Genomic DNA, 26511 nt, shown 5'->3' on the forward strand with positions numbered 1-26511 from the left:
TATTTAATATCTTGTATTCGTTCGCAGTTTTAAACGACTGCTTAAGTTTTTTTGTTTGTTTTTGAGACTGTTAAACTTTCTTCTTAAGATTACTGGCGCCTCTTAGAAAATGCGCTGTCATTTAAACGATTTAAACGAACGGTTATGTATCTGGTATAGTGCGAATGACTAAATGCACTCTAAATGCGATGTACGTATTTATTTAAATAAACATTACTTCTTCGGCCTGACCTGTCTCTGGTCGTGTCGTATTGCCGTCCCATCGCGCTATGAGAGTGAAGGAATAGTGAGTGCACCTTGCATGCTTGTGCACTATGATATATCCTGCGCATCTGGCTGATCTCCTTATAAGAGAACAGCCGCCGAAGAGGGCACTCGGCTAGTAGGACATCACCATATTACTTCTTCGCGCGTGATTTATCCTATGTAGACGGTATTTTTTGACAGAAACTCGTAGATTGAACATCTAAAACTGAAAACCCTTAATAATATAATTAAAACTAAGCGTTGTTTATAAATAGGACAAATAAAACCACAACTTTATCTAATCACACAGAAAATATAACCTAAAATAAAGTAGATCAAAATACATACCATAGAAAAAGTTTGGACTAACATAGAGTCTATAGACAAAAGAATACCTGTCAAAAAAATCTTTAAACAAAAAGTTCGTTACCTAATACCAATATAGACACAAGGAACTGGTTATGTTTAGCTACCTTTATATTATGCACATAAATAACATGAGATCTTATATGTTTATAGCCGTCTAGTCATATAAAATATTATAATCGGATACGTCTAAGAAGTGTCGATGCAAAACTGATATTTGGACAAATTGATAGAAATTACAACTTTTCTTCTAACATGAAAAACTCTTCGGTTAAATTGGCTGTCAAAGCTTAGATTTATTTAAAATAAAAAAAAACACTTTGTAGGTATGTTTTGTACATATTACTCGGAACCAGTGCTGTATACCGGTTTTGATGAATCTTGACATGAAAATGAATTGCCCTAAATTAAATTACCGATATGAGTTTTGAGTCCATAACCTTCTCTTTTTATTAGGCAATCGATTACAAATGCAACAACCAACATGTAAGCGTATTACAGAAAAGGCTAGCCCGATAAAGATTACGCTACTTTATTGCTCGAAAACTATAACTATCATAGAAAGAGGCGAACTTCTAACTAATATAATAGTTTTCAGACGGGATCATGAAAACGTAATAGTTATACCTATATAAAAGTTTTCTAATAACGGGCTAAAGAAGTTTGTTCTTCTATATGTGGCTATGGTTTATGTAATGCAAGAAACATTGCTTTTGTGTGAAATCTAAGTAGTTTTGGTCAGTTAGGTATGGATAATTGTGGTTTATGTAATTAATTTTGTATCTTCATATTTTTTGGCTGGTTTGAAATTCTTATACTGTCGCGTTAGTATAAGCAAATACCACTTGCGCACCTATTATTTTAAATAAGTTTAAGTATATTAAGTACATAATTAAGTCGCTATTTATAAATATTTAGCTTTTTTTAAATGGTAGATAATTTTTGAATTTTTTTTTAAACATGACTCACGATACGAATAAATGGCACTGTTGCATCGTTTGACGAAAAGTTATCCGCATAACTTAAATGGATGGATAAAGATAAATTATCTCACTTAATACGAAAATGTTAATCAGACGGTTTTCTTAAACGCGTATCAAACGTCTGTTTAACTTTTTGTAACAACACCAAATGTTTTTACTACGCTCCTTGAGTTACTTGCACCCCCTTGAGTTACATCTCCCGTGATTCTAATTAATCTGTGCATTGAGCAATAACAAGGCCCTAATACTAATTTTGACATTAACTCCATACATACAAGTAATGTCAAAAGCCTGCCTCTAGTAAAAAACTCAACAGATTTCAATAATCGATCGATCCGTAGTTTTTCTATAAAAGATTGAAAATCATAATTTGCATAAAGATAATCTTAAATGCCTATCTCCAGTAGGCAAGTCAACAAATACGTAGATAGGTTATTGAATTCCGTAAAAAGATCTTTCGACCAATCCATCATGGCTTGTCACCACAACTCTTAAATACCAGAAGTGTAACTTCCTAACTAGCTGCAGTCAGGCAGAGCTAGTGGACGCTGCACAATGCTCTCCAAATTCATCCGACGCCGCTCATTTCACGTTCGTTAACCACGTTAGGTGATGAACACACTGGTTATTAGGCTAAGTTGGTGATAAGTTACAAAAAACACTGACTTAGTTTTCATATTTTAGAACTTAAAACGACGACGACGTTTAAGATATTCCTGTAAATGTATTAAGTCTTCAGGTGTTACCCAGTACAAAATTTTAACAACTTGAATGATATTTTTTGTTTTGTTAATTTTCCTTTAAATATTCAATAAACTGTCTATTGCTCAGTAACTGGCCATAATAAAAAAGCTTATTGATAGTGAAGCCCAACCTTTATCTTTTTTTTCTCAATTTTAAAAGATTACTGTTTAAATTCGTGATCGTGAGTGAAGAGGAATTTTATTTACCCAATCATCAAATTACAGAAAAATCGACGCGCAATTTAATCTGTAAACTCTTCGATTTCAACAATTTGCAGATCGCTAATCACCTGATACAATGTCTAATTGTTCCATCGGATCTTCGGGAAAAAAGTCACAAATCACACTGCAGAAAAATACCACTATTTCACGGTAATTCGCTACTGTGCACGAGCCGTAAGAGACGATACATTAATTTCAATGCTCAGTACCGTTTCGCTTGATGCCTCTACTTTCCAAAATTCTCTTCACAAAGTATGTATTCGTCTCACAATGCCAGTGGTTTTGATTCTTTCTGTCGTGCAACAGTGCGTATTTTCCGCGTCTAAAAAAAAAAAAATAAGCTGTCAAAAGTTTTAGCGCGGATTTTCAAATTTGGAATTTGTGGTTCTCATTCTTTGGTTACGGAAAGTGAATTTGCATTGGTAATTTTTATTAAGTTGCTTTTTGATAAGTGTCTGGCCCGGGAAGATGTGCTTAATTTTAATTTAAGCATAAAAGGTCTTGTGGTCGAAGAGCTTTTGGTCTCTTCACACTTAAAAGGTACGGAATGACTAGTGAATTATCCAACGTTTAAATATAAAATGTGTTCAAAACATATTACAATGTTACATTCACAATTACGTGTCATAGAGAATGTGATGATAAGCCAATTGCGTTTTTTTCGCAGCATCAAGATACCTATGTTATATATAAATAATATTTGTTTACAATAACTTTATTTTTTTCCGTAACTGGGGAATGAGGACGAAAAAAAAATAACAAAATATAGTTATAAATTCTAGTCACGTAAAAAAATAAATGTGAATACAAGTTCAAATTTGGAACCTATCGGCCATTTGTAGTGGTGACGTAACAAAAATGGCGCGAATTTCGGAGGCTATCCGAACTATTTGGAACATGGCCTGGCTGTTGGCAACTAAAGTCTTTTTGGTGAATACTATTTTGTATTTTTTTATTATAATAATTTATACAAATCGTACAAATAACGACATTGAAATATTGTAAATATATTTAAATTATGTGCATGTGCAATATAAATTAATATTTTTGACCGTTATAGATAAGATCATCGGGCCATAGCAGCCTTGATATTTTCGCAAAATATGCACAATCCGTTTGCATTTTGTGAATGCAGTTGATAAAATCGATATTTTTGGATTATAATACCGTAGCTATTATTGTCTATATATTTTTATATTGTCTTAGGTTTCTATAACCCAAAATATACATAATTCCTTAAGTATTGTTTTGTAACTTATGTAAGTTTCGTCAAACACGTGTCTCTACAGAGATTGCGTAATTCCATTCTAAGCTGAATAGCTTTTGTAAAACAATACAACATACGAAAACATTTTGTATGCTCACGACTTTTTGAAGGATTAATGTTGTTTTCTCTTATATTACAATAAATACTAGGTAATTCTTTATTTTTAACATTTGAACCTTACAGCAATTGTATTTATATAATACTTAGTTAATTGATATACCCATATCAAATACACGCATAAATTAAAACATTTCGGCATAAATTTGGATTAAACATCTAATTATTTCAATATTCTTAAACGGATAAATGTTGCTTACCTAATACTACAAGCTAATTGATTAAATACAATAATTGTGTTCCATAGGTGCTATATTTACTTATAAATAATAATTTGCAATAGTGTGATATCATACCGATTTTCCTGTACCACATGTTTATGCAACGAAACTATTTATACATTATATATAATCGCGTTAAAACTATATACATATTTTATAGGGTGAATATAATGCTTACTAGAAAACTCTTTTATATAATAACTTGGCCTTTCCGTTATAATTTGTTAGTTATGTAAATTGAGTAGAGTTTAATTAAAAATTTGAATATTTCGTAGGCCAGTTTTAAATAATAAACAGAAGCTGACTTTACCGAAGTAACTATTACCTGCTTATATACTTTTACTCTACAAAATTCGCGTAAAACATTGGTTATTTAACGACAGCATACTTTTTTTCTTTTTTACCTGTTCTATTTTATTTTTCGAAAAAATATGTATCAAATCCTAAGAATTTTGGGTTAATTAGAAAAATAATAAGAATCCATCCATTTAAAAGATCCAGCCAGAGGTACAGATAGTCACAATTTGCAACACATATACGATGAACATAAATATAAACACCATGATCATACGTAAAACAGTCCTGTTTACCTCGTACCTACCTTGAACATCTCAATATAGAAAATACCAGTTACCTACATATTATTATGTACATATGACTTCTTGTATCGCAAAAGAAAAAGGGGCTTCAATCTATGTCTTTGCTCCTATACGATATAAAATGTATAAGACTATTTTTGTTGGTCCTAAAGCTGGTCCCGACACTCCTGAAACGATTGACAAAATATGTTACTGTTGGGAAGCTACACTATCCCCGTATCAGAGGCTATGTTTTATCCGGGTACGGGAAGTTGTTTTCATGAGACGCGGAAAACACTAGTGGCTTTACTACAAAAACTTTAATAACTGTTTTACACTTAAAAAAATGTGGCTCCAAAATGAACCTTATGTCAACGTCATAATTTGACATTTTTTTAGACAAGTCTTAAACTGACGTTAAAAAGTTTTTGTGGTAAGACGGTAGATGTTTTCCATGTGGTCAAAAAAAAAAAATAAAAAATTACTTCCTCCCAAAATTTTCTTGAAATATAAAAGTTGAAAACTTTCCTCTCAAAACTCATTAAATGTTATAAGAATGATTAGTTTAATTACTAAAATAATCCATCATATAATTATTTCAGTTATTAAATCTTGAAGCTTCCGAATTAATTGGACTGTTAGAAGTTAATGCGATCAGAGCTTTATTAATTTTGTGTGTTCGCTCGTTTTCGAGAGCGATTGCTGACAATTTGTCTTTGTGTAATTGGATTAGAAAGGTACCTTTTTGATTTTAATATTACTGGCTTAATGATATACCTGTTAGTGGTTGAGAAACGTATACCTACTGCATTATAAAACTTTGTCTTCAAAAATGAACTAGCTTTAGTGCTAGGTTTAAGGGCGCTTTCAACTTATGCGTTTCTTGACGGCCGGCTGCTGTGCCGAAGCGGTGCGTTAGACGTACAAAGCACCGTGCTTTTTGTATGACAAAAGAGGATCGTCCGTACTCTGTACGTCTAACGCACCGCTCTAAACCTTCATCTTGAAGAAAGTTAATGGAGTTAAAACTTAATATACTCTGAGGCCGGTACTTTTTAAATAAGTTGGATAAAGAATTTAATTTAAATTTTGTAAGCGTGCGTCATTTCTAAGTTTAGGACAGGATTTTGTAGTCCCTTTTTTTTCCTGTCAAATACAGTCTAATATTTGATCGTCCTATATATTAAGTCTACGCCACTTAGAGCTTTTTACTCAAAATAATAAATTATAGAAAGGAGCCCAAGGGAAATTATGGGTATTTTCACCGATATGGATCTTATTTTTCTTGCAGTAATTGTCAAAAAAGATACATTTGGTACGTTATGCAATATACTTAATTATATCTAACGAGGGTATAAGAATAGGAAGAACAATTGTTTATTTGGCAATGTGTAATATATTCACTTAGCAGCTCTCTAAAACTGAAAGATTAATTACAGGTTTCAAAACATTTAATATGCATGTTATGTTGGACTTTTTGGCGAACATTGTTATTAATTTTTTGGTTCAAAAAAAGAAAATGATAAATGTGGATTCTGTTAAAGATGTCAATCAATTTAAACCCAGCATGTGTCTCGAGAAACCACTTGTTTTTCTGGATTTCGACGTAAAGCCCTTTAGGCAAAAATAAAGGACTTTCCTTGACTGAAATCGATAGAAAATTTCACATAAATACAACCTAATATTTCATAATACCACATTCATACAACTCCTTCCAAGTTCAGCACATACACAGATGTAGAAATATTAGATACGTCAAAGTAGACCAACGTCCTTTCTACCTAGATGTGCTAAGCTCAGTTCTGAGCTTACTATTGTGTTATTGTTCTATCATCGCGAAAGTGAAATTCCGTTCCGTAGGTATTATGTCATGGCGTAAGGCATAAGATTATAGCGAGTGAAGGAATTAAACTTGACGATACCTACAATTTACTCAGTTATGATCAGGATAACTCTTAAATTATAGTAAAATAAAAAGATCTAATTTCCTATAATTGAGATGGCGTAAAACATAACTATGTTAGGACACCAACGCTTAATTTAAGTAAAATTACCTAATATATTGAATTTTTTTAACCAGTGCGCAAACTTTGACAACTTATAGTTAAACAATTTTCCTTCTTCAAAAAATAGATATTTACCTCGCCTCGGTGCAAACACGAAGAATTGCTAAAAAATGATTGTACGTAAAATACTTTAACTTTTTCATTGATCTATTTGTTAAAATCGCTGTAAGCTTAACACTTTTACCACACAACAAGAGGATACGACCTGTGAACTGACTCATATTATTATTTAATATTTTTATGTTCATCTCGGATTCTAGTTCACGTATTTCGTAAGCTTTACGTGTTTTTGATGTTTGTTAAATATTTTATTGTTACAAGTATTTGATAGATTTTTTTTCATAGTTAACTTGCACTCTGCATTGCATAATGGAATAGGGTATTACATACATTTTTATAGTCATTCATGTAGATATTGTATTTTCTATATAGGATCTATAGGCAGATTATTTCTATATGATCTTTCTGTATCATCATGTATAAATATAAATTTTTAGACGGCTTACTTGAATGTCTTAAAAAAATATTTTTAGAGAGAGAGACTTTGCACTTTTGTACTCACAGGGGTTAATTCGATGATGTTCCTCTTTCTTATTACTAAAACAGTTTTTCTTTAGAAGTTTATAGACAGTGGGAGGCCTCTAAAGGGAGATAAGACACTACTGATTTTTTAAAGCTAATTATCATAATTTTAAGGACTTGAAATAGATAATGACGTGTAAATTAAGTCTTACGTTGGCGTATAGGAAACTAGTCATCATTCATATAACCATAATTTAAATAACCATAAATTAATATCTTGTTACTCATATTTCTATTTACGTACGTTTTAGTAGCAAAAATATGTTCAGTGTTACTCTGTATTTACTTCTAGAATATTTTTATAGATCGTGAACAATATTTATAACATAAGGATTTTTTATATTTTCGAAGACAGAACTTATTCAAAATTGGAACTCTCCTTCATAGGGGTAACTTAACGTTCTTTTTTGTGCAGTTGACAGTCGTCATTTTTTTATGGTAAACAGCATTTTTATACTGGCTGATAAACCATACTTAAATAAACATAGGATCTTAACACAAAGCCACGAATTTTCCCTCGAAAAGGTACATTCAGTTGAACAAACTCGTAAGCAGGTACCTACGTATTAAAGTTCTGCTCTAGTTAGGTATAAGGTTCTCTGCGGTTGCGGTGAGGCCGCTGACCATCACCCGATACCGCGCTATTATTCTGCGCTTACTAGAATATGTGTCATTACTGTCCGTTATGGGTGCTGTGGGAAGCATTAGTAGAAAAAATTGTAGACGTAGAGTGATAAGAGGAAAAATGGAGTTAAAAAAAAAAACTTGATTTTTTTCTAAATTCAATTTGGAAGTTATGGAAATCCGTCATTTCTTAAAAACAGATTTTCAGGTGACGTTTGAAATCAATTTTCGTCCAATTTTTTTTTTTTGGTATTATTTGTTTCACGAAGACATCTAACTAACGTATCTATGTATTTACATAAACTAAATCTCTGTTTTCATACGAAAGAAAACTAAAACCAGTAAAGGGCGTCGAAAAATTGAAACTCTTTACAAAATTGTCTTATAATGAAATATTTTTAACCGACTTAAAAAGGAGGTAAAGCATGGTGTAGATTTGTAACACAAACATTGCACGAAAACACTACTTATCTACTTAAACTTTTCCTACATAATACAAAACTTGGCAGACCAAAATAACATAAGTTCTACATTGAATTGTTCATCTGAAACAATAAGACAGTTTGATAGTAACCCATCCATTGTTAGAGTTACGAAACATTTCGACTGCGCTTATGATTTAACCTCCTTCGTGTTCTGGTGACCTGGTGTCTTGGTGTTTAGGATTCTTAAAATATGCATTTTATTTGTACGTTATACAGTATCCCCCTTACTTATAAAATCTCTAATCACCTTCTAAGCAACATTTTAACTAATCACTACTTAAAGTCTTAAGTAGTGATTAAATGTTAGTTAAGACATGCTTAAGCAACGTTTATAAGTAAGAATTTTCTTAAACAGCCCTTAAGTATTACTTATATTTAATTCACGTTTATAAGTAAGGCTGTATATCTTTTAGGTATACCTATACCTAAACATTGCCGTAAGAATTTTTATGCTTACATAAAAGGCTCCGAAACTACTAAACTGGTTTGATACATTCTTTCACTGTTGAAAAGATACACTCGTACTCGTTCCGAGTAACATCGGCTATATTTTTGTCCCGGCACGTGTACTAGTCCCACTGGCTAGTATAATACAAGGTGTTAACTTACATCTGTGCAATATTTCAGGAGGTTGACATAAAATACGTAAATATCGATTGGAATTACAGTAGATGGGAAATAGCTAATACGAGCTGCTTTTTTTGTCATTGTAATGTCATAGTGTTTCAGAATATTATGAATGAAATTTATGAATGATCGATGCGTATGCTTTGTGTTTGCGTTTGTGTGAGAGTGCAGCACGGTTTTAAGGCCAGTAACACAAACGAGTTTGAACAGGGCTAGGTGACATTGACGGTTTCCGAAAAAAGAAATGCGTACCAATTTTTTGTTGATTTGGGTTGAGAATCATTAGCATAATTACGTCCGTGAATATTGCACGGATGCAAATCAACAGCTTGTATAGAAAAAAATATAAAATGGTTTTGGTGTAAAAAAAATACTATGTCAGAAAATCGCTGTGATTACATCATTGTGTTTATGTTATTTTAAGGAACCAAGTGAATCACTGATTAACTTATTGAGTCAATCATCGTAAAATCAGAAATATCACGTTTAGAATCAACAAATGAATCATTAGTAGTATTACCTCTTGGTGACTATGAGCGCCTAGTACCTACTATTTAAATGTAACTTGTTGTAACTTAAAACTGAAAAGTCAATTTCAGGATGTTATAACAAAGATTTTTCTTCATTTTATGGCTTTTTAATTTAGCATTTTCTTCATTACTAATGAATTACTCATAAGTACTAAAGTTACTCATAGCAAAACATGTCACAGCATAGAAATCTTTCAGTTTAAAATAATTTAGATTTAGCATTAATTGGCTACCAAGTATTCCAGGAAAAAATATAATAAACAACAGAATAAATACAACAATAGGGAATAATGTAAATTCCAACTTTTTCCGTAGTATAAGGGAAGGTGCACATCTGACTGAACATGCGTCGCGTAGCGTCAAAACGGACAAATATTCGATAAAATATTCTATCATTCACACCTAACCGATGATGCGTTAGTGCGTCGATCATACATTTCGGATACGCTCGACGCATTTTCCGTCTGATATAAACCTTAAGAACCTCAAGGTCCTTTATATACAAAGTTTTTGAAGATGAAAAAAAAATTCGCACTTCGTAAATTATGTTCAAATATTATTGTGTCTAACAAGTTAATAAAAAAGTTTCGAAGAATAGTTTCACGGTAAAAATACAATTAGTACGACTTCCCGTTGTTATCAATAATTCTGTATGTGCCTTTACTAATAAATATGACATGACTAATACTAGTTAGCGGTTCATATTTATTTTAGCCTTATTACAATTTAGTTGGACTCGGGATCTCTTTGCGAATAAACGTATTAAGTCATTAATTTAGAACCAGAAACTTGATAGCATAGACATAGTGCAAAAAAAGTTTGTGAGATAGTTCCAATTTCAAATTATTGATTTCAAAATAGGTTTTATTTCAACAGAAAAAAAATAAATGTGTATTTTTAGACCAAGGTTTTCATCATAGTGCCAATGTGAAAAATATGGAATATTAGTTCAGTGACGTATAAAATTGTGTAGTGTAAAGGTATGTTAATGTAAAAGTGCCAAAAATAAGTGATAGTAACGTTACTAGTGGGTATGAGTCAAGGATGGAAGAAAAAATTCAGTTGGATCACAGATGGAAAACTTGCGAGATTATGGGTTTGTACACTGCATTACTCTGGATTCCATTGATTTTCATTCAATCGCATATTCTGTACCATTGTGTGGTATGGTAAGATCATAAACACTTTAGTCTTTGGGCCTGTATAGTTAGGCTATTATGTATTTACCGTCAAAATCGTTCGAACCATTAGGTTTAAGGAAAAACTAGCGCGAATTGTTTGCATAACTTTTGGTTCAAAAACTAAGATTTGTTGAATCGTTCAGTCAGGAAAATGTCATAAATAAATCATACGAAAACAATACAACTGTTCTGAATAACGATGATGTGGTCATAACAATATAATTTTAAATGTATTTTCCTGTCGCGTTTTGCCTAATTAAGGTATTATTCAGGACATATAAGGCATGGTTCATTCGATGTAACATCTTGTCATGACGAGGTCCTGTGTTTCGGAAGGCAAGGCATGTCAAATGGGATGGGTCCCTTCATTAACATCTTTGGCAGTCGGGAAAACCCAGAAAGTCTGGCATCCAGGGTTATTAAGGTTATCGGGGGACCGCGTTACTGGAATGAGGAGGTCAGATAGTACTGCCATGTAAAACACGGGTAAACAGCTGCATCCAGTAAGTCTTGAAGCCGACCCCAACATAGTTGGGAAAAGGCTAGGTAGAAGATCACTTTGCACCACCTTTAGCGGAGAAGTGGGAAGGTCTGATATACATTGCTAGTCCCTATACATCATCCTTCGAGCCTTTTTCCCAACTATGTTGGGGTCGGCTTCCAGTCTAACCGGATGTAGCTGAGTACCAGTGCTTTATACGGAGCGACTGCCCTATCTGACCTAGTCAACCCAGTTACCCGGGCAACCCAATACCCCTTGGTTAGACTGGTGTCAGACTTACTGGCTTCTGACTACCCGTAACGACGATACATTGGTAGTCCCTATTGATATAGAACGCAAATGAATACGCATACGCAGTTGAAAATATACATTATTAAAAGTAACACAATAAAAGACTGCATGAGAAAATCCAAAAAAAAAACGAGCGATACCTAGGGTACAATGGTATACATTTTTTCTTTCAAAATATTTTGTTAATTTCATTATACATAATGCTCTATAACAAGTTACTGTTATATATTGATACAGAGAGGAAGCTGCGTTATCTTTATCATTGTCCGCTCCTAATTATCGTGTTTGTGGGTCACAAACTTTGCAGAATTTTGCACTGATAGTGCCATGGTAGCTTAAGAGCTGCTGTATTTACATAATTCATGATAAATTGCAGGGTTATCTATATAATTGTATAAGTTATTATAATGTTAAAAATCGTTTAAATTTTAATTTCCATTCAACAAACACATATCGGGTGTGTCGTTCACAATCACATTAAATTCTATCACATATACTTTATGATATTCTATGGCGAATTGTAAAAAAAATAACCTAATCCATTCAGTGGTTTAGCCACAGGAGTCATTTTTCGTTTTTATAATTTACAACATCATGTGTAAAGCAGAGATAAAGTTAGGAGTATCGAATGTTTTGATCAGTTGACAGCTGTCAGTTTTCAAGGGAGAATTACAGTTGTTTGTAATGACTGACTTTTATATGGTGTTCTAATTTTCGCACATTTTTATTCTATTTACTTTGTTTGAAAAATTCATTTTTTTATTTTTACCTATTTTTCTTTTTTCTTTGTGTTAATGGACATATATTAACCAGTATATTAACGCATTTCATTTAATGTGATTATGAACGACACCCCCGATATATTAGATATTACTATTTGATGCCAATTTATGTGATTTACGACTACAATGTCCAAGTGAAACAACTAAGCTCTTTTAGATATAAACAATTGCCGATCTAATCCAATACATGACTTGATCATCTGTTTTGTGCTCAAATAATATTAGTTTAACATCAGACCCAAATTAATATTCACCTGTATATTCTGGGTTTTATACTAAAGTTTATTTACTATCTTTTGTCTACAGGCGGAGTTAGTGGCGGCAGTCAGACGGCGGGGGCGCGGTGACGGGAGCGATGATGATGAAGACCTGGGCCTGCCGCAGAGCCCACCGGCATCACCTCCCACTGACAAGGTTGAAAAGGTAAGAAACTTTCATACTTGGTCAGCAATAATACTTGGTACACAGAGTTGGGTTGTGACTTTGAGAACAGCGCCATCTATGATTGGTAGCGGGAACTGTTGCTACAGTTTTTGCGATGAATCATGGTCTTATTGCGTTATCCTTGAGCTGAACTAAGCTGAACAACTGAACTAAGACTTACTAATTGCTTATGTTAAATTTCAATTAGAAAACCTAGGTAGTTTTTGATAGGTATTTTGATATCGATTTCCACGATCCTTAGAATGAGTGTAATAATGGCAAAACTCGCTTTAGTTACTAGCGCTATCTAGTGCTGGAATTAAGTACTCCTGATTATTTAGTTCCAAATGAAAACGTCAGTTGGCGCCACTCGTCGCTTTCAAACAAACACCACAAACAATAAACACTGACAAAATTCTACTAATTGCAAACATTTGGTTATTAACAATCTAGAAAATTAACGAACATGCATTATTAAATTACTTCTAATTTGACACAACCAGACTGAAAAATATGGCTTCTAATTCCATTCAACAGGTCTTTTCCGTACATAATTAAAAAAGGCGACTTTTTTATCCATGAAGGTCGGACAAATATAATAGGATTATCTATGATTTGCATAATCAACTTTTGCGTAAACTAGGTGATTATTACTAAAAATAAAAGTATAAAGATAGCAGAATCATTATTATAAGCGGCTTATCCGATCGGAAATATTATTTCCGATAATTAAGTATATTATTATTTATATAATGACCTGAATCTAGCGGGATCCGACAAGGACTGTTATGTATGAAGTGTATTTTAAAAAAATTTAATACACGGATACATAAGTTGTTCTTTGCCATAGGTACGTTTCTCCAATTATGATTACTTTGGCCAGGTCTCAATATACCTACTTATTTCAACAAACCCTAAAAGTTAAAGTACGTAGGTAATAAAACCTTCACACATCAAACCTTCTTGCTTAAAAAAAAACCCGCGTGGATAAAGGTAATAACACATTTAATCCATAAATTGTGCACACGTAAATGAGTGCGCGATTGAGCGTTGCAGAATGAATGGAGTCAGACGCAACGGTGAAAGTGGAGTCGAGGTCGGTGCTTAGTGCATTTGTTACATTAGAAGTATAATAACTTAAGAAATAGGAGTAATTCTCTAAGGGGTAAAGTCCCTCAGGAGTATTTTTTTAGGGCAGTAGGCCCGCGTATTACCTAAGTCATATTTCAAATGCTTGTGCACTATAATGTGTCCTGCGTACCTGGCTGATCATCTTACATGGGAACAGCCGCCCCGTGGCCGAAATCGACCTTTGATGTCATTATCTATTGGCTGTAGTAACCGACCATGTCATGTATTTGCAAAGCAAAAAGGAAATTATTTTTTAGGAGTCCTTGAGAAAACATGCATATTTCTTCCTCACAGTCATTATCTGCCTAGCTTCTTCGGAAAACTATTTTGGGATCGGCTTCCAGTCTACAGATAGCAGTAGACTGTCATTATTTTACATTCGTTCGTTCGCCTATCTATGTATAATAATAACTGAACATTGTAACAACAGAAAACTCTATCAAGACGATTTTTGCCTTTATCGGTAGAGATTTCGTAATAGAAAGTAAACAATACAGGAATAACTAAATACTCTTTAATAATTAGAAACATTTGGAGCGTAAAATGTCACTCAGATATCATTGTCAGGTGTCAGCCTGCATGAAAACTAAATGGAATAGAGAAAATTCACTCTTCATACTTTACAGGGAGAAAGTGATGTCCATTATACTGATATGGTACCCAACAACAAAATGGTATACTACCAGGAATAAGTTTTTTTGAATATGCTCAGTTTTTAAGTACTTTCTAAGTATATCTTAGACACCAATGACTGTGTTTCGGATAGCACGTTAAACTGTAGCTCCCGGCTGTCATAGAACGTCATTGGCAGTCGTTACAGGTAGTCAGAAGCCAGTAAGTCTGACACCAGTCTAACCAAGGGGTATTATTGGGTTGCCCGGGTAACTGGGTTGGGGGGTCAGATAGGGCAGTCGCTCCTTGTAAAGCACTGGTACTCAGCTACATCCGGTTAGACTAGAAGCCGACCCCAACATAGTTGGGAAAAGGGCTCGGAGGATCATGATGCTCAGTTTTTGCGACCCTGGAGACTATCCCGGCATAGACCATACTAGGATCGCATACTAGGATCAGTAAAAACTATAATCATCTTCTTGGGATAAGGGCAGGAGGATAATAGTGCACTCTATACAATGTCCTACACATTGTTTATTGTTCGAATGCCATGCTGTCTGGAGTTAAAGGCTTTACATATTTTCTTGATATATCCTTGCATGCCTATCTTATCAATATGCATTCCTTTAAGATTCTTGACTCTTATTACTAAATACAGAATGCATGATGCTTGTGTATGCTATTTTTTACATCTTACCATAAGAAAGTCGCACAATATTTTGCATGAAGTATTTCTTCTAAGGCCCAAGTTCACTAACAACATGAACGTCTGTTTTCCTACAACAAATGTTCACTATGAATTTTCACGTTCAATGACCAAAGTAAACAGTTGTTTCACGAAAAAAAAACGGGCGTTTATGTGATCGGTGTAGGTTGTCCTACGTGGTCTTTATTTACATCTATGGTGTTCTAATTCTCGCACACTTTTATTCTAAGTAGGTATTTACTTTGTTAGAATTTTGCGCTAATCGACATACATTAACCAGTATATTAACGTCTTTAATTTGTTGTGATTAGGTACGACACACGTCGAATAAATTGTTTTACGAAAAACGGACGTTTATTTTGTCGGTGTACCTACATGGGTGCAAGTGGTCTTTACTTACAAGTGTACAAGTTAGACCTAAGTATAGCTTATGTCATACGGTAACTTTATAGCCACCATTGTTTAAGCACCGTTGTAAGTTAACGGTTGCTTGTCAGTTCATTTGTTCTTAGATTGGCTGACACTACCATGTATGCACTTTGACATAGCACTGGAAAACTGCGTAAATAGTGCGGTTTACTGTTAGTTTCTTTAGAAAAGTAAATTATTAATTATTTAATTTTAAAAGACTAATGGTCTTTTTTCTTTGTCTCAGAAATGGATTGAATTTTCAGAACTTCAGCATAAATTGCGTATATAGTATGGACTCCAGTGAAAACTAAAACTTTACCTCCTTATATCAACCTGATATATAAATTATATAACTTACAAAACTAATCATCCTGACTGTACTTCGAAAGATTATTGAATATAATTAGAAGAATATAGAAATATCCTTTCAACACCTATCCTATATAATATTTAATTACCACACATAACAGAAGTGCCATAATCTACCACTATATAACAGGATTAAAATAAAATCGATAGTACTATGACATGACATATGACGTCATTTGCCGTGACCGCCACGCTGGTATTAAATATTCAGTACTGTATGGCTTTCACGTGGACCTATGGGGTTTGACTTTCATTGTGGGACTATAGGGAATTCTATGGTGAAGGAGTGAAGTAACCTTTTAAGGTAGAATTTTTAGTCTAAGATTTAAATAACGGTCGTTCTCAGTATTTTGTCTATTGTTCTGTTAATAGAGATGGGAATTGGACATTACTGCTATGGAGCCTAAAATTCTATCTCTAGTAGGCAAATCCATCCATAGATTGTTATTGAATTCCACAGTAAGAGTATTAAATGGGTGCCGTAAAGAATTGTCGTAGGATTAATTTATGACGAGGTGAATCCATGACAATACATCCCACATATATTATAGCCCACCGTTATTCATTCCCTAATGTGTACATTAATTAAAAGTAGCGCAAAAAAGTCATAAGAAAAGTTACGGTAACAAGGTTCAGTTACCCCCAAACATAATTACGTCACATTTACCCTGTAAGGCCTGGCCTACACCTACACAAACCAACAGTATCACCATGTATGTAGTTCCAAGTTCCAATACGAATCTCCTATAATCTCTACGTCAGACTGCCATTTAAGGCTTCGGCCAGCACTATCTATTGACAAGCCCGCCAGTCTCAACGCGACCTTACACCGCGTTGCGCGCGCGTTTGAAAAAAGAACCATTTGTTTTTTTTTTACGTGAATTGATTTTTCTTTTGCGTTCTTTTTTTTTATTTGAAATGTGGAACATTAATATTTATTTTTAGTTAACAGTAAATAGTGCAGTTTATTTTTAGTTTTTAATTGGTGTTGTGTTAAAATAGTAAAGTTTATTGTAGTGTAAAAAAAACAGTTTTTAGTGTAATTTTATTTTTGGTATTTTTTTACGTTATATTGGTGAGGTGATAATGCCATATTTTATATTGTACGTATGTATATTGAAAATGATATAATTGTTCAAGTTTTAATTTATCAATTGTGAGATTTGGGGCTCTTCATATATTTTCAGATAGCGATTATTTTGCTTCCGTCACCAAGCAAAAAAATAAAAATATTTATCACACATAACCTTACCTACAAAAATATTGACTTAAGTAAATATTACTGTTAGAACAGACGTAACAAGATTAAATATTACACTTCTACGTAATAAAATTTCACACACCTAGGCTACATAAGAAACTTACAGTGCACATACAATAGAAAATATTTTATCTCAAGAAACCACGACGACAATGGACAATGATTTATGCTCAAATATGTTCTGTTAGATAGAAATAATACGATAGAAAATGACAGTCTTACCAATTGGTATCGGGTTGCCCGGGTAACTGGGTTGACGAGGTCAGATAGGGCAGTTCGCTCCGTGTAAAACACTGGTACTCAGCTGCATCCAGTTAGGCTGGACGCCGACCCCAACGTGTTTAGAAAAAGGTTAGGCAGATGATGATGACGATAGAAACCATTTTTTTGCTAGATCAAAAAAATAATTAAAAGGTGAATATAACTATACCTACTACCGGTATTGACATAATTATTACAAAAACAAAAATTAATATACGAAAGCCAAGCCATTAATTATTTTAAATCCACGTTCAATATCATGAAAAAGAAAATGCTCTCTATAAGGAAAAAGTCAAACAGACAGACAGACGGACAGACATACATTAGAAAACAAACCGTACAAAACACATGATAAATGCCAGTTGTACAAGATTTATACATTTTACTGACAAAAAGAAAACAGCTAAATTATTTTACCAAGACTTATGAAATGAAATTAATGTCGTATACAACGCAAAATGTCTTGATTTTCATTCAGCCTGTATTAAATTATAGTAGTTAGAAATACGTAGGTAAGTATTTGAATACTCAGTAGTAAGTATACTAAGGGTATATCCGCTATTTATCCAAGAAACAATGTTTAATACTATGAAGAGTTTAATTCTTAATGTATACGTATAATAAATAAATATAGAAACAAACTATCTGAGAAATTCAAATAGCAGTTTGACATACATATTTTTTATAGAAAAGCAACTAAAACGTCAATCATATAACAACAGAAAAAAGTTATCTAGCGATTGAAAAATCGGCTCTTAAAAGTAAAGAAAAATCAAACTACAATGCGAAAGGAAAGCGCATAACTTCAGTTCCTTAAACAGCCCATTAAAATGATTAACCGTGTAACATCAACATTATCAATTATGCTTTGACATAATTCAGTTACAGTTACACAACAGGCAGTTAAGTTTAACTGCTAACGACAGCGAGTTAAACCATTATGCATGCTAATAGTATAGTTAAGTGATATCGTAGTTTTCTCTAGACTTTATTGTGAGGTGCAATGATAGGTGTTAATAATATGATGCAATTGTTAGGGTTAAAATATTTTACAATATGATATTAATTTAATTAAAATTATAATGTTTTGCTGGGGAGTTTGTCCCACCATTTCTTATTCCCAGCTAAAACACATAGGAAGTAGTGAAGGGCGTTTTTTGGGGGCGTAAGTGGCGGGCGTTTTTGGGGGCTGTCTTTTGTAAACTGGACCACCAAAACCTACTTTTAATAAATGGCGATTTATACAATGTCCTTCTTTTTAACCGACATTTTTTTTTACTTAATACGAGTTATTCCCAATTTGTCATTAATACCGATTGGTCACCAACTATTTTTTCCATACACCAAATCCCGATTGGTCATTCGAGCAAAATAAATAATTTAATATTTAAATTTTGAGTTCCGATTCGTCACCCGCATAAAATTTCACGTATCAGAGTACCGTCAGAAATAAAAGTGTTAGAAGAAATTTTAAATGAAACACTTCGATGTAGGTAAAGGTTTAAATAGCTCTCATATAAATATAATAAAATGTACAATAAAGCACAGGTGAAGACAACATGGGGATATTAACATGGGCATTTTATAAACCCGAAAATGTGACTTGATACTTTTTGTACCGGTAACAAAAGTACCAGGAGCCCATAACTAGCAAAGAGATTGTATACATAAAAACATTCACAAACAAGAAAATAAATATAAAAAGTAATTAACAAAAATAATTTGAATCTAGTCAGCAGTTGTGTTGCACATACTGCAGTATTTTTTTTTAATTGGACCTTGTTCGTATAAACAGAACGTTTCAGTTCAATTACTTAATTTATTTATGTATATGTGCTTAAGTTTTGGTCACAAATTGTGCTATTTACTGTTTTTCCGGTATTCATTTTTACGAACTCACATGCACTTCAAGGGCGCTTAACAACCAACTTATAATGCATCTGCACCACATGTTTTTTTGCTAATACCGAAAATAGTAAATAGTTATGTTTTATTACCTGATTTTATATATGAAATAAGTAATACCGAGATTTTCAAAAAAATGGTTGATATACATAAAATACAATTCATCGACATGGTGTAAATTGGTATATTATCTACAATTAGTATATAAAATGTAAAATCCTGACACTCTTGACTGCTATACTCCTGTAAGTTATGCGGTCCTAGTACATGGTGGGCAGTTCCATGGACACTCGATGGTTGGTATATTACTCATCTGATTTATGCGATCCTGGTATTTTGGTTTTGGTCGTGCGTTGTGTGACGCCGTTGAAATCGCGATTTTATTAATAGCGTATTGCCATATTCGGAAAAAAAAACATAACCAACATAAATAATAAAAAAAAACATATTACAATATTGTAAAGCTTTTCTTGTTGACAGTACTTTTTACAAAATAAAGTACGGATGACCAATTGGGACTAAGCAAAATAAAATATTTTATGGAATGACAAATCGGGACACGTTTTTTATGGATGCCAAATCACTAAAATGACGAATCGGGCATAACTCCTTAATACTATGTTGTCAAGCTCAGTATTTAGAATCGATTGCGGTGTTTTGTTTTCAAGCGAAATTCAAAACAGACAATGTCTGTACCTTGTTGTGTTATAACTAAGAATGTAATGGTAATACAATATTTCAATTGTAGCTCTGTAGCCAGTAAGTCTGACACCAGTGTAACCAAGGGGTATCGGGTTGCCTGGGTAACTGGGTTGAGGAGGTCAGATAGGCAGTCGCTTCTTGTAAAAGCACTGGTACTCAGCTGAATCCGGTTAGACTGGAAGCCGACCCCAACATAGTTTGGGAAAAAGGCTCGAAGGATGATGATGAATTGTAGCTCTGTATTTTACGATGCATAACATTAACAATCACCCAAGTAGGTGTAGTACCTAGAGGACCCTGCCGAGGCTACGGGATTGTTCGCAAGAGTAACCACGTCCCTGGTACATAAATGGCTTCAGAAGGAACATGGTGGCTCTTAGTCTGCAAGAGTCTAACACTTTCTCACGCTACACCTACAGCGGAAGAGGCCATTGACAATTCCCCACAAAAGAATGGTATATAATGGGACTGGACAATCACAAATTCTTGAAAATCTAGCTCGACATAAAATTCTAAGTTCTTATGTACTTAAAACAACCTGTTTCTTATGACGAGCCTTATGCCATACTATTTCACAATCCCATCTAACACGCCACATCCCGGAAAGCTTGACATTTTCTATATCCTTTAGAGAAAGTTGAACTTTAGCTATAAATAAACCAACATGTTGAGTACTAGAGTTTTATTATCAAGCATTTGATAGACCTAGGAATTTCTTAGTCGTTAAAGTTATTGCTGAGGAATTGCTTTGCCGGTTCATAAACCTGAGGTTTTCCGAGGAATAACGATAAAACGCAGTCAGGTTGGTTTAAGCGTTCAACCTTCTTGCTAGACAAATGTCTTGTTCCTAGTTCGCATTATTGAAGTATTTTTTCGATGTCTCCTTTGTGACCATGGTGTGAGGTCTTTTTATGGTTATCGTAAATTTTTTCTCGCTTGTTTTCACTAACATTTGGTCGACCAAGATGAGCTTTGTAACCTGTCCTGATTATTTATTAAAAAATTAAAGGAGTATTTCTGTCTTATGGTTGAGTTTATCTCCTATATCATAAAATATCAAACACGCGTTTACTGAACCGTCAATATCAGCTGTTATGCGTTATCAACAATGATTGCATGAAAGATGAAAATATATCTTACTGAGTCCAAACTTCATACATAATATGTACTTCAAATACTGCTGTAAAACCTGGGTATGTATGAGTGACGACCTGAAACATACACGTATATTTCCAGTTACAAGAACACATGAATTTCTAACACCTCTATAAAAAAACGAATAAATTCTCTTTTTGCCATTTTCTCAGCATTCGTGAATGGAAAAGCCGTATTTACAGTTCAAAAATCTCATGCTGGACCTTAGGATCCAATAACTCCCCTTACAAACTTTAAATTACTGAATCCACAGCCATTCCCATCTAATAGATGTCAAATCACACGCTTAATTTCACAGTCCCTTGCAATATCACTATATAATGAATGGACCTCTTAAACTTGTATATTACTGCTATCTAAACTTGACAGTGCGCCTACTAACGGGGTACAATCGACAAAAACGTGTGAGACTTCATACGTAATGAACCACGATACTTCTAAACATTACCGCAGACTGTAGACTAAACAGTCGGCCGACAATTGGCAAACATTTCTTTTACAGAAAATCTTGACTCCAACTCTTTTAAAGGGCTTATTACACTTGACTAAATTCAGTCGTCTAAATGGTTCAGTCACTAAATTCAGTCAAATGTAATCGCATTTAGGAAGGTAGGTTTCATTGAATCATTTAGAAACCTAATTAGACAAACCTAATTAGACGACTGAATTTAGTCAAATGTAATAAGCCTTTAAATCAAAATCAAAAATCGTTTATTCAAACTTTGCTGCAAAACAGCACTTTTTAAACGCAAGGCATTTACAAAAGACGGCCCCCAAAACACCTACCTTTCACCACTTCCTAAGTGTTTTGCTGGGAAGAAGAAGTGACGCAACAAACTCCCTAGCAACACATGTCTGTCTGTTGGTTAGAAGAACTTTCAACATTATTCGATACCTGTATAACTCGGTCCGATACCGGCTAAATACCTGATCTTTGTAATACTGATTATGGGTGCTTACATAAAGAAACAGGTTGCCGGTACAGACAAACCTGTACGGGTAGGTACCGATCAGTGCAGGTACATATAATATTTCAATACAATCCTATTGACTCACTTATAAAGAAACAGTTGTAACTTACCTGTTTCTTTACCGGCAACCTGTTTCTTTATGTAAGCACCCTATGAGTCCAAACAAACTATCGGCCGACTAAAAGTTTGCCGTGTGTGACTCTAATAGTGAAACATGTTGTAAATGAGTAACTGTGCGTAGTTCTCTTACTATTGTATTTATGGGGATTTCTTGTTAACTAGCTGTATAGTTTTATGTTGCCATTGATTCTTGTTTTGTAGTAAAAGTTTGGTTTGTATTCTTGTATTTTATGGTAAAGACTGTTTTTAGAATTCCTGGTATTACTAGTGAAATTCATGAAATCATCTTCCCTGATTTGTTAAGACGTATGCTTTATGAAAGATGTATAGAATGCTAGTATGTAAAAAATCGTATGTCCTAAACCAGAAATGTCTAGTAATTAAACACTATTATTCTATTTTTGTATCACAGGCAAAATGTGTCGTAAATAGTTAACTGTAATCTACCGCAGATTAATCAAAATAATATATAAAAATGAAAAGAAATCTGTCAAATGACCCTGACCTCGGCTTTATTTACAAAAGCGAATTAAATTTCGAAACGAATGAGAATAATTACGGCCATTGTCTTAAACGATTAACTTAAAGTGTTGCCAGCATTAATTAGAATAGAGCACGCTTAATTTCAATAAAGGGTTCCGTAGGAAATATTGTTCTGATCTTGTATATATTTTTGTATATTTTGTTTTTTCTGATCATGCTGACTTCCTTATAAATTTCATTACTTACTTAATTTGTTGAGAATGTATGTAGACTTATTGCTATAATAAGTCAAAAAATTTTACATCTAGACATGTATTGTAAAAGTATAGCTAGAATGAGATAGATTTCATATCGATTTCTACATTTAAAAAATGCATTTTAACAAAATACATTCCCTAATTCAAATAGAACACAAGATTCTATAACACCAATTAAACCTTATATAGCCTAATACAATTAAAAGTACGGAACCCAAACAAAACCGTTACACAAGCGAGCCTTGCGTTTGGCCAATGCCAGAATACTCACGAACTAATCGGCTTGTTCCTTTTATACCATACATAAGGGTGCGTCCACATCTGGCGAATGCGCCGCGAATGCGCAGCACGCGAGCCGATCGCGAGCTGTCCGCGAGCTGCGCGCGTGCATTTTTGTTCGTGCGCCGCTTCTGCGCCGCCCGTGCGCAGCTCGCGCGCGACCTAAGCGCCGCACGCGAGCAGCGCGCAGGCGGCGCGCGACGTCTGCCATCTTCGATAGTACTGAGCCAATATACGGAACTGTAAGGGCGAGAACTGATTGCGCGCAGATCGCGCGCCGCTCGCGCGCACTATACGAGCCTTGCGTGAGTTGCGCTAAAGAGGCGCACCGAACTATTGCAGTGACTGCACGCGCGCAGCTCGCGGACAGCTCGCGATCGGCTCGCGTGCTGCGCATTCGCGGCGCATTCGCCAGATGTGGACGCACCCTTACATACTAGTCAGATGTAGAAGGTTCATACATAGCTTTTTTATTATCACCCACCTGATACACGTGCTTTTTGAGGTTAGAGAAGGAGCTACTGCTTCTTTCGAAGAATAGCCCCTGTAGACCCCTCGATATATAATCTAGTCGTCACAATAATTGCAATTTTCATATTTTAATTTCTGCTAGTGTAACTGAGCACTACCGTCTAGATAAATGGGCTTTCGAAAACTGAAGTAATATTTCCAATCGGGCCTGTAAATCCTGAGATTAGCACGTTAAAGTAAATACTTTACATTGAAAAATGCCTAGTTTGAATTAACTATAAATATTGTTAAATTTAGTTAATTGGCAAACCTTCTGTTTTTATATACCAAACGTTATGTACTAAATGCTGATCGGCTGAAAAACGCACAGTTACGTACTAAATAACAAAGATTATGCTTGTTTTCGGAACAAATTGCATTACAGATTCAGTTTCCGATAAGATGCGTTTACCATTACGTCATTAAGTCTGTAATTATTTCAGTATTTATGTTCGTAGATTAAGATAATGCTATCAAAAAGTGAATTACTTATTGGATTTACGTCAATTGGAATTCATGCATTAAATGTAATTCCGGGTAGGGGTTTTCCTACCATTTTTTCACATAGTTATTTTATAGTGGTTTTAGTTAGTTCAAGTCTAAAACTCCCTTTAGTTACATCCACAACGGGAGAGGTCATCATTTGTTGGTTTCCCAACTACAGAAAAATAAAGGGGTTTTCCAAAATAAAAATCGCTACAGAACTCTAAAAATGTTCGTGTATAACTTTAATATTTAAGTAATTGTTATGTTAAAAATACGAAATATCAAAAGTCTTTGACCCACTTGTATTGTTTTGTCATGCGCAGATCCGTAATACTATAAATGCCGACTCCTACGCATCCTGTTGATAAATCATCGTGAAACACGGTGAATTCCATAAAAAAATATTATTACGTTTTGTTTTTTTTATGGTTAACTGGGACTTTACCATGTTCGGGAGAAACGTATCCGGAATTTTCGGAAAATTATTTTACGATGTAATTTCTGCCATTTTGATTTTATGACCGCACATAAATTACTCAATCATAGTACTTAATCAGGACTTTTAGATCCTTAGTTATAGTAATTAAGCTGACTTTTTAATTATTAATAATATAATTGATTTATAAAGTTCAGGCATATAATAAAATAACAGGTAAGTAATTATAGGTTAGATAACATAGAAAAGTAGCTATTAATCAAACTAAATTAATTTGCGTTTAATAGCCGTTCAGTGTGTTACGAAAATTATAATTATCTTGATCACCAGCTATTTCGCATGGTCATAATATAAATGTTAATCTATACTAATATTATAAAGAGGAAAACTTTGTTTGTTTGTTTGTTTGGTTGTAATGGATAAACTCGAAAACTACTGGACCGATATTAAATATTCTTTCACCATTAGAAAGCTATATTATCTGCGAGTAACATAGGCATTTTATCCCGGTGCTGGAAGTAGATCCCACGGGACGCGGGTGAAACCGCGGGAAAGCGGCTAGTTACTTATATAGATAAGTTCTACATTTTATCAACCAAGAAAACGATTTTCTGTAGAAACTGATTCTGGAAGCAGATCAGGAGTTCCAGAGCTTACTTCGTAGCTGTATAAAGGAACATCTGCCTAACCTTTTCCCTTTGATGATGTTAATGGTCCTCCTAGCCGAATTATCGGCTACGGCTGCTCTCATGTAAGGAGATTAGCCAACTGTGTAGGACATATTACAGAGCACAAGCATTTGCGCAGACTGAATTTTCCTTTAGCCAGTATACCAGTGGAGAAAATATAACTGTGAAATTATAAATTCAATTAATAAAAAGGAATACAAGAGAACATTAAATGACAGCACTTTTATGTAACCTGTCACTAATACTCGAACATTTGCATATTCACAATAAAAATAGTTTTCGCGCACAATTGCGTGATAATACTTATTAGTAAATCAAAATACCACTTCTACATAACATTTCCTGACATTAAGACTACTTTTACAACAATAATTCACAGTTGAACGAATAGGCGAATTTAAAAAAAACGCCTTACACAATGTTTAAAGTACAATACTAGTTTAATTTTCTCACTTAAATATCAATTGGGAAATCCAACCGTTTTGTAAAAAAATGGTATTACCGAAAATAGTGTTGTAATAATCGAAAGCGAATCACTAATGTCGGAAATACATCCGCCGAATGCGAAATGACGAACGTACGAAAATTCAATCCGTCGGCAATTTGAAGTGTTACAATACTTATTCATGGGTGAGCTATTGAAAATAATGTTTCCGACTGTCATTTGTTTCTGTATGTTTTTTAAAACTAAAACTATGTTAACATAATAAAGATTTCGTTTGACTGATTAGGTATATAAAAGGTGATTTATAAAGAAAACGTCATAAATGAAATTATTTTAAAATTATCAATGTTCGATATTAGTATCCGAATCGATTATTCTCACTATCGCTTCTGAGTACCCCAAACGTCAAACGTAATTCACCTAAGTTACATATAGTCGGTTACTACGAAATATTCACAAAAATATACCAATAGGTTTTTATAGTCA

The 26511-nt window shown here is 33.8% G+C and overlaps 1 protein-coding gene across 5 annotated transcripts in view; it reads left to right on the forward strand.

Moving 5' to 3' along the window:
• LOC124635509 overlaps positions 1 to 26511 on the forward strand; it is a 162122-nt gene that overhangs the window by 122299 nt on the left and 13312 nt on the right. For 3 of the 5 annotated variants that reach the window (XM_047171372.1, XM_047171373.1, XM_047171377.1), the window contains one exon: positions 12720 to 12836. In XM_047171372.1, the coding sequence (XP_047027328.1) occupies positions 12720 to 12836 (117 nt within the window). Of the gene's footprint in view, positions 1 to 10430; positions 10754 to 12719; positions 12837 to 26511 lie in introns of those variants that run through there. The other 2 variants (XM_047171374.1, XM_047171376.1) reach the window with 2 other exon arrangements.

This window comes from Helicoverpa zea, chromosome 13 (genome assembly GCF_022581195.2).
Source record: "Helicoverpa zea isolate HzStark_Cry1AcR chromosome 13, ilHelZeax1.1, whole genome shotgun sequence".
Lineage (NCBI taxonomy): Eukaryota > Metazoa > Arthropoda > Insecta > Lepidoptera > Noctuidae > Helicoverpa > Helicoverpa zea.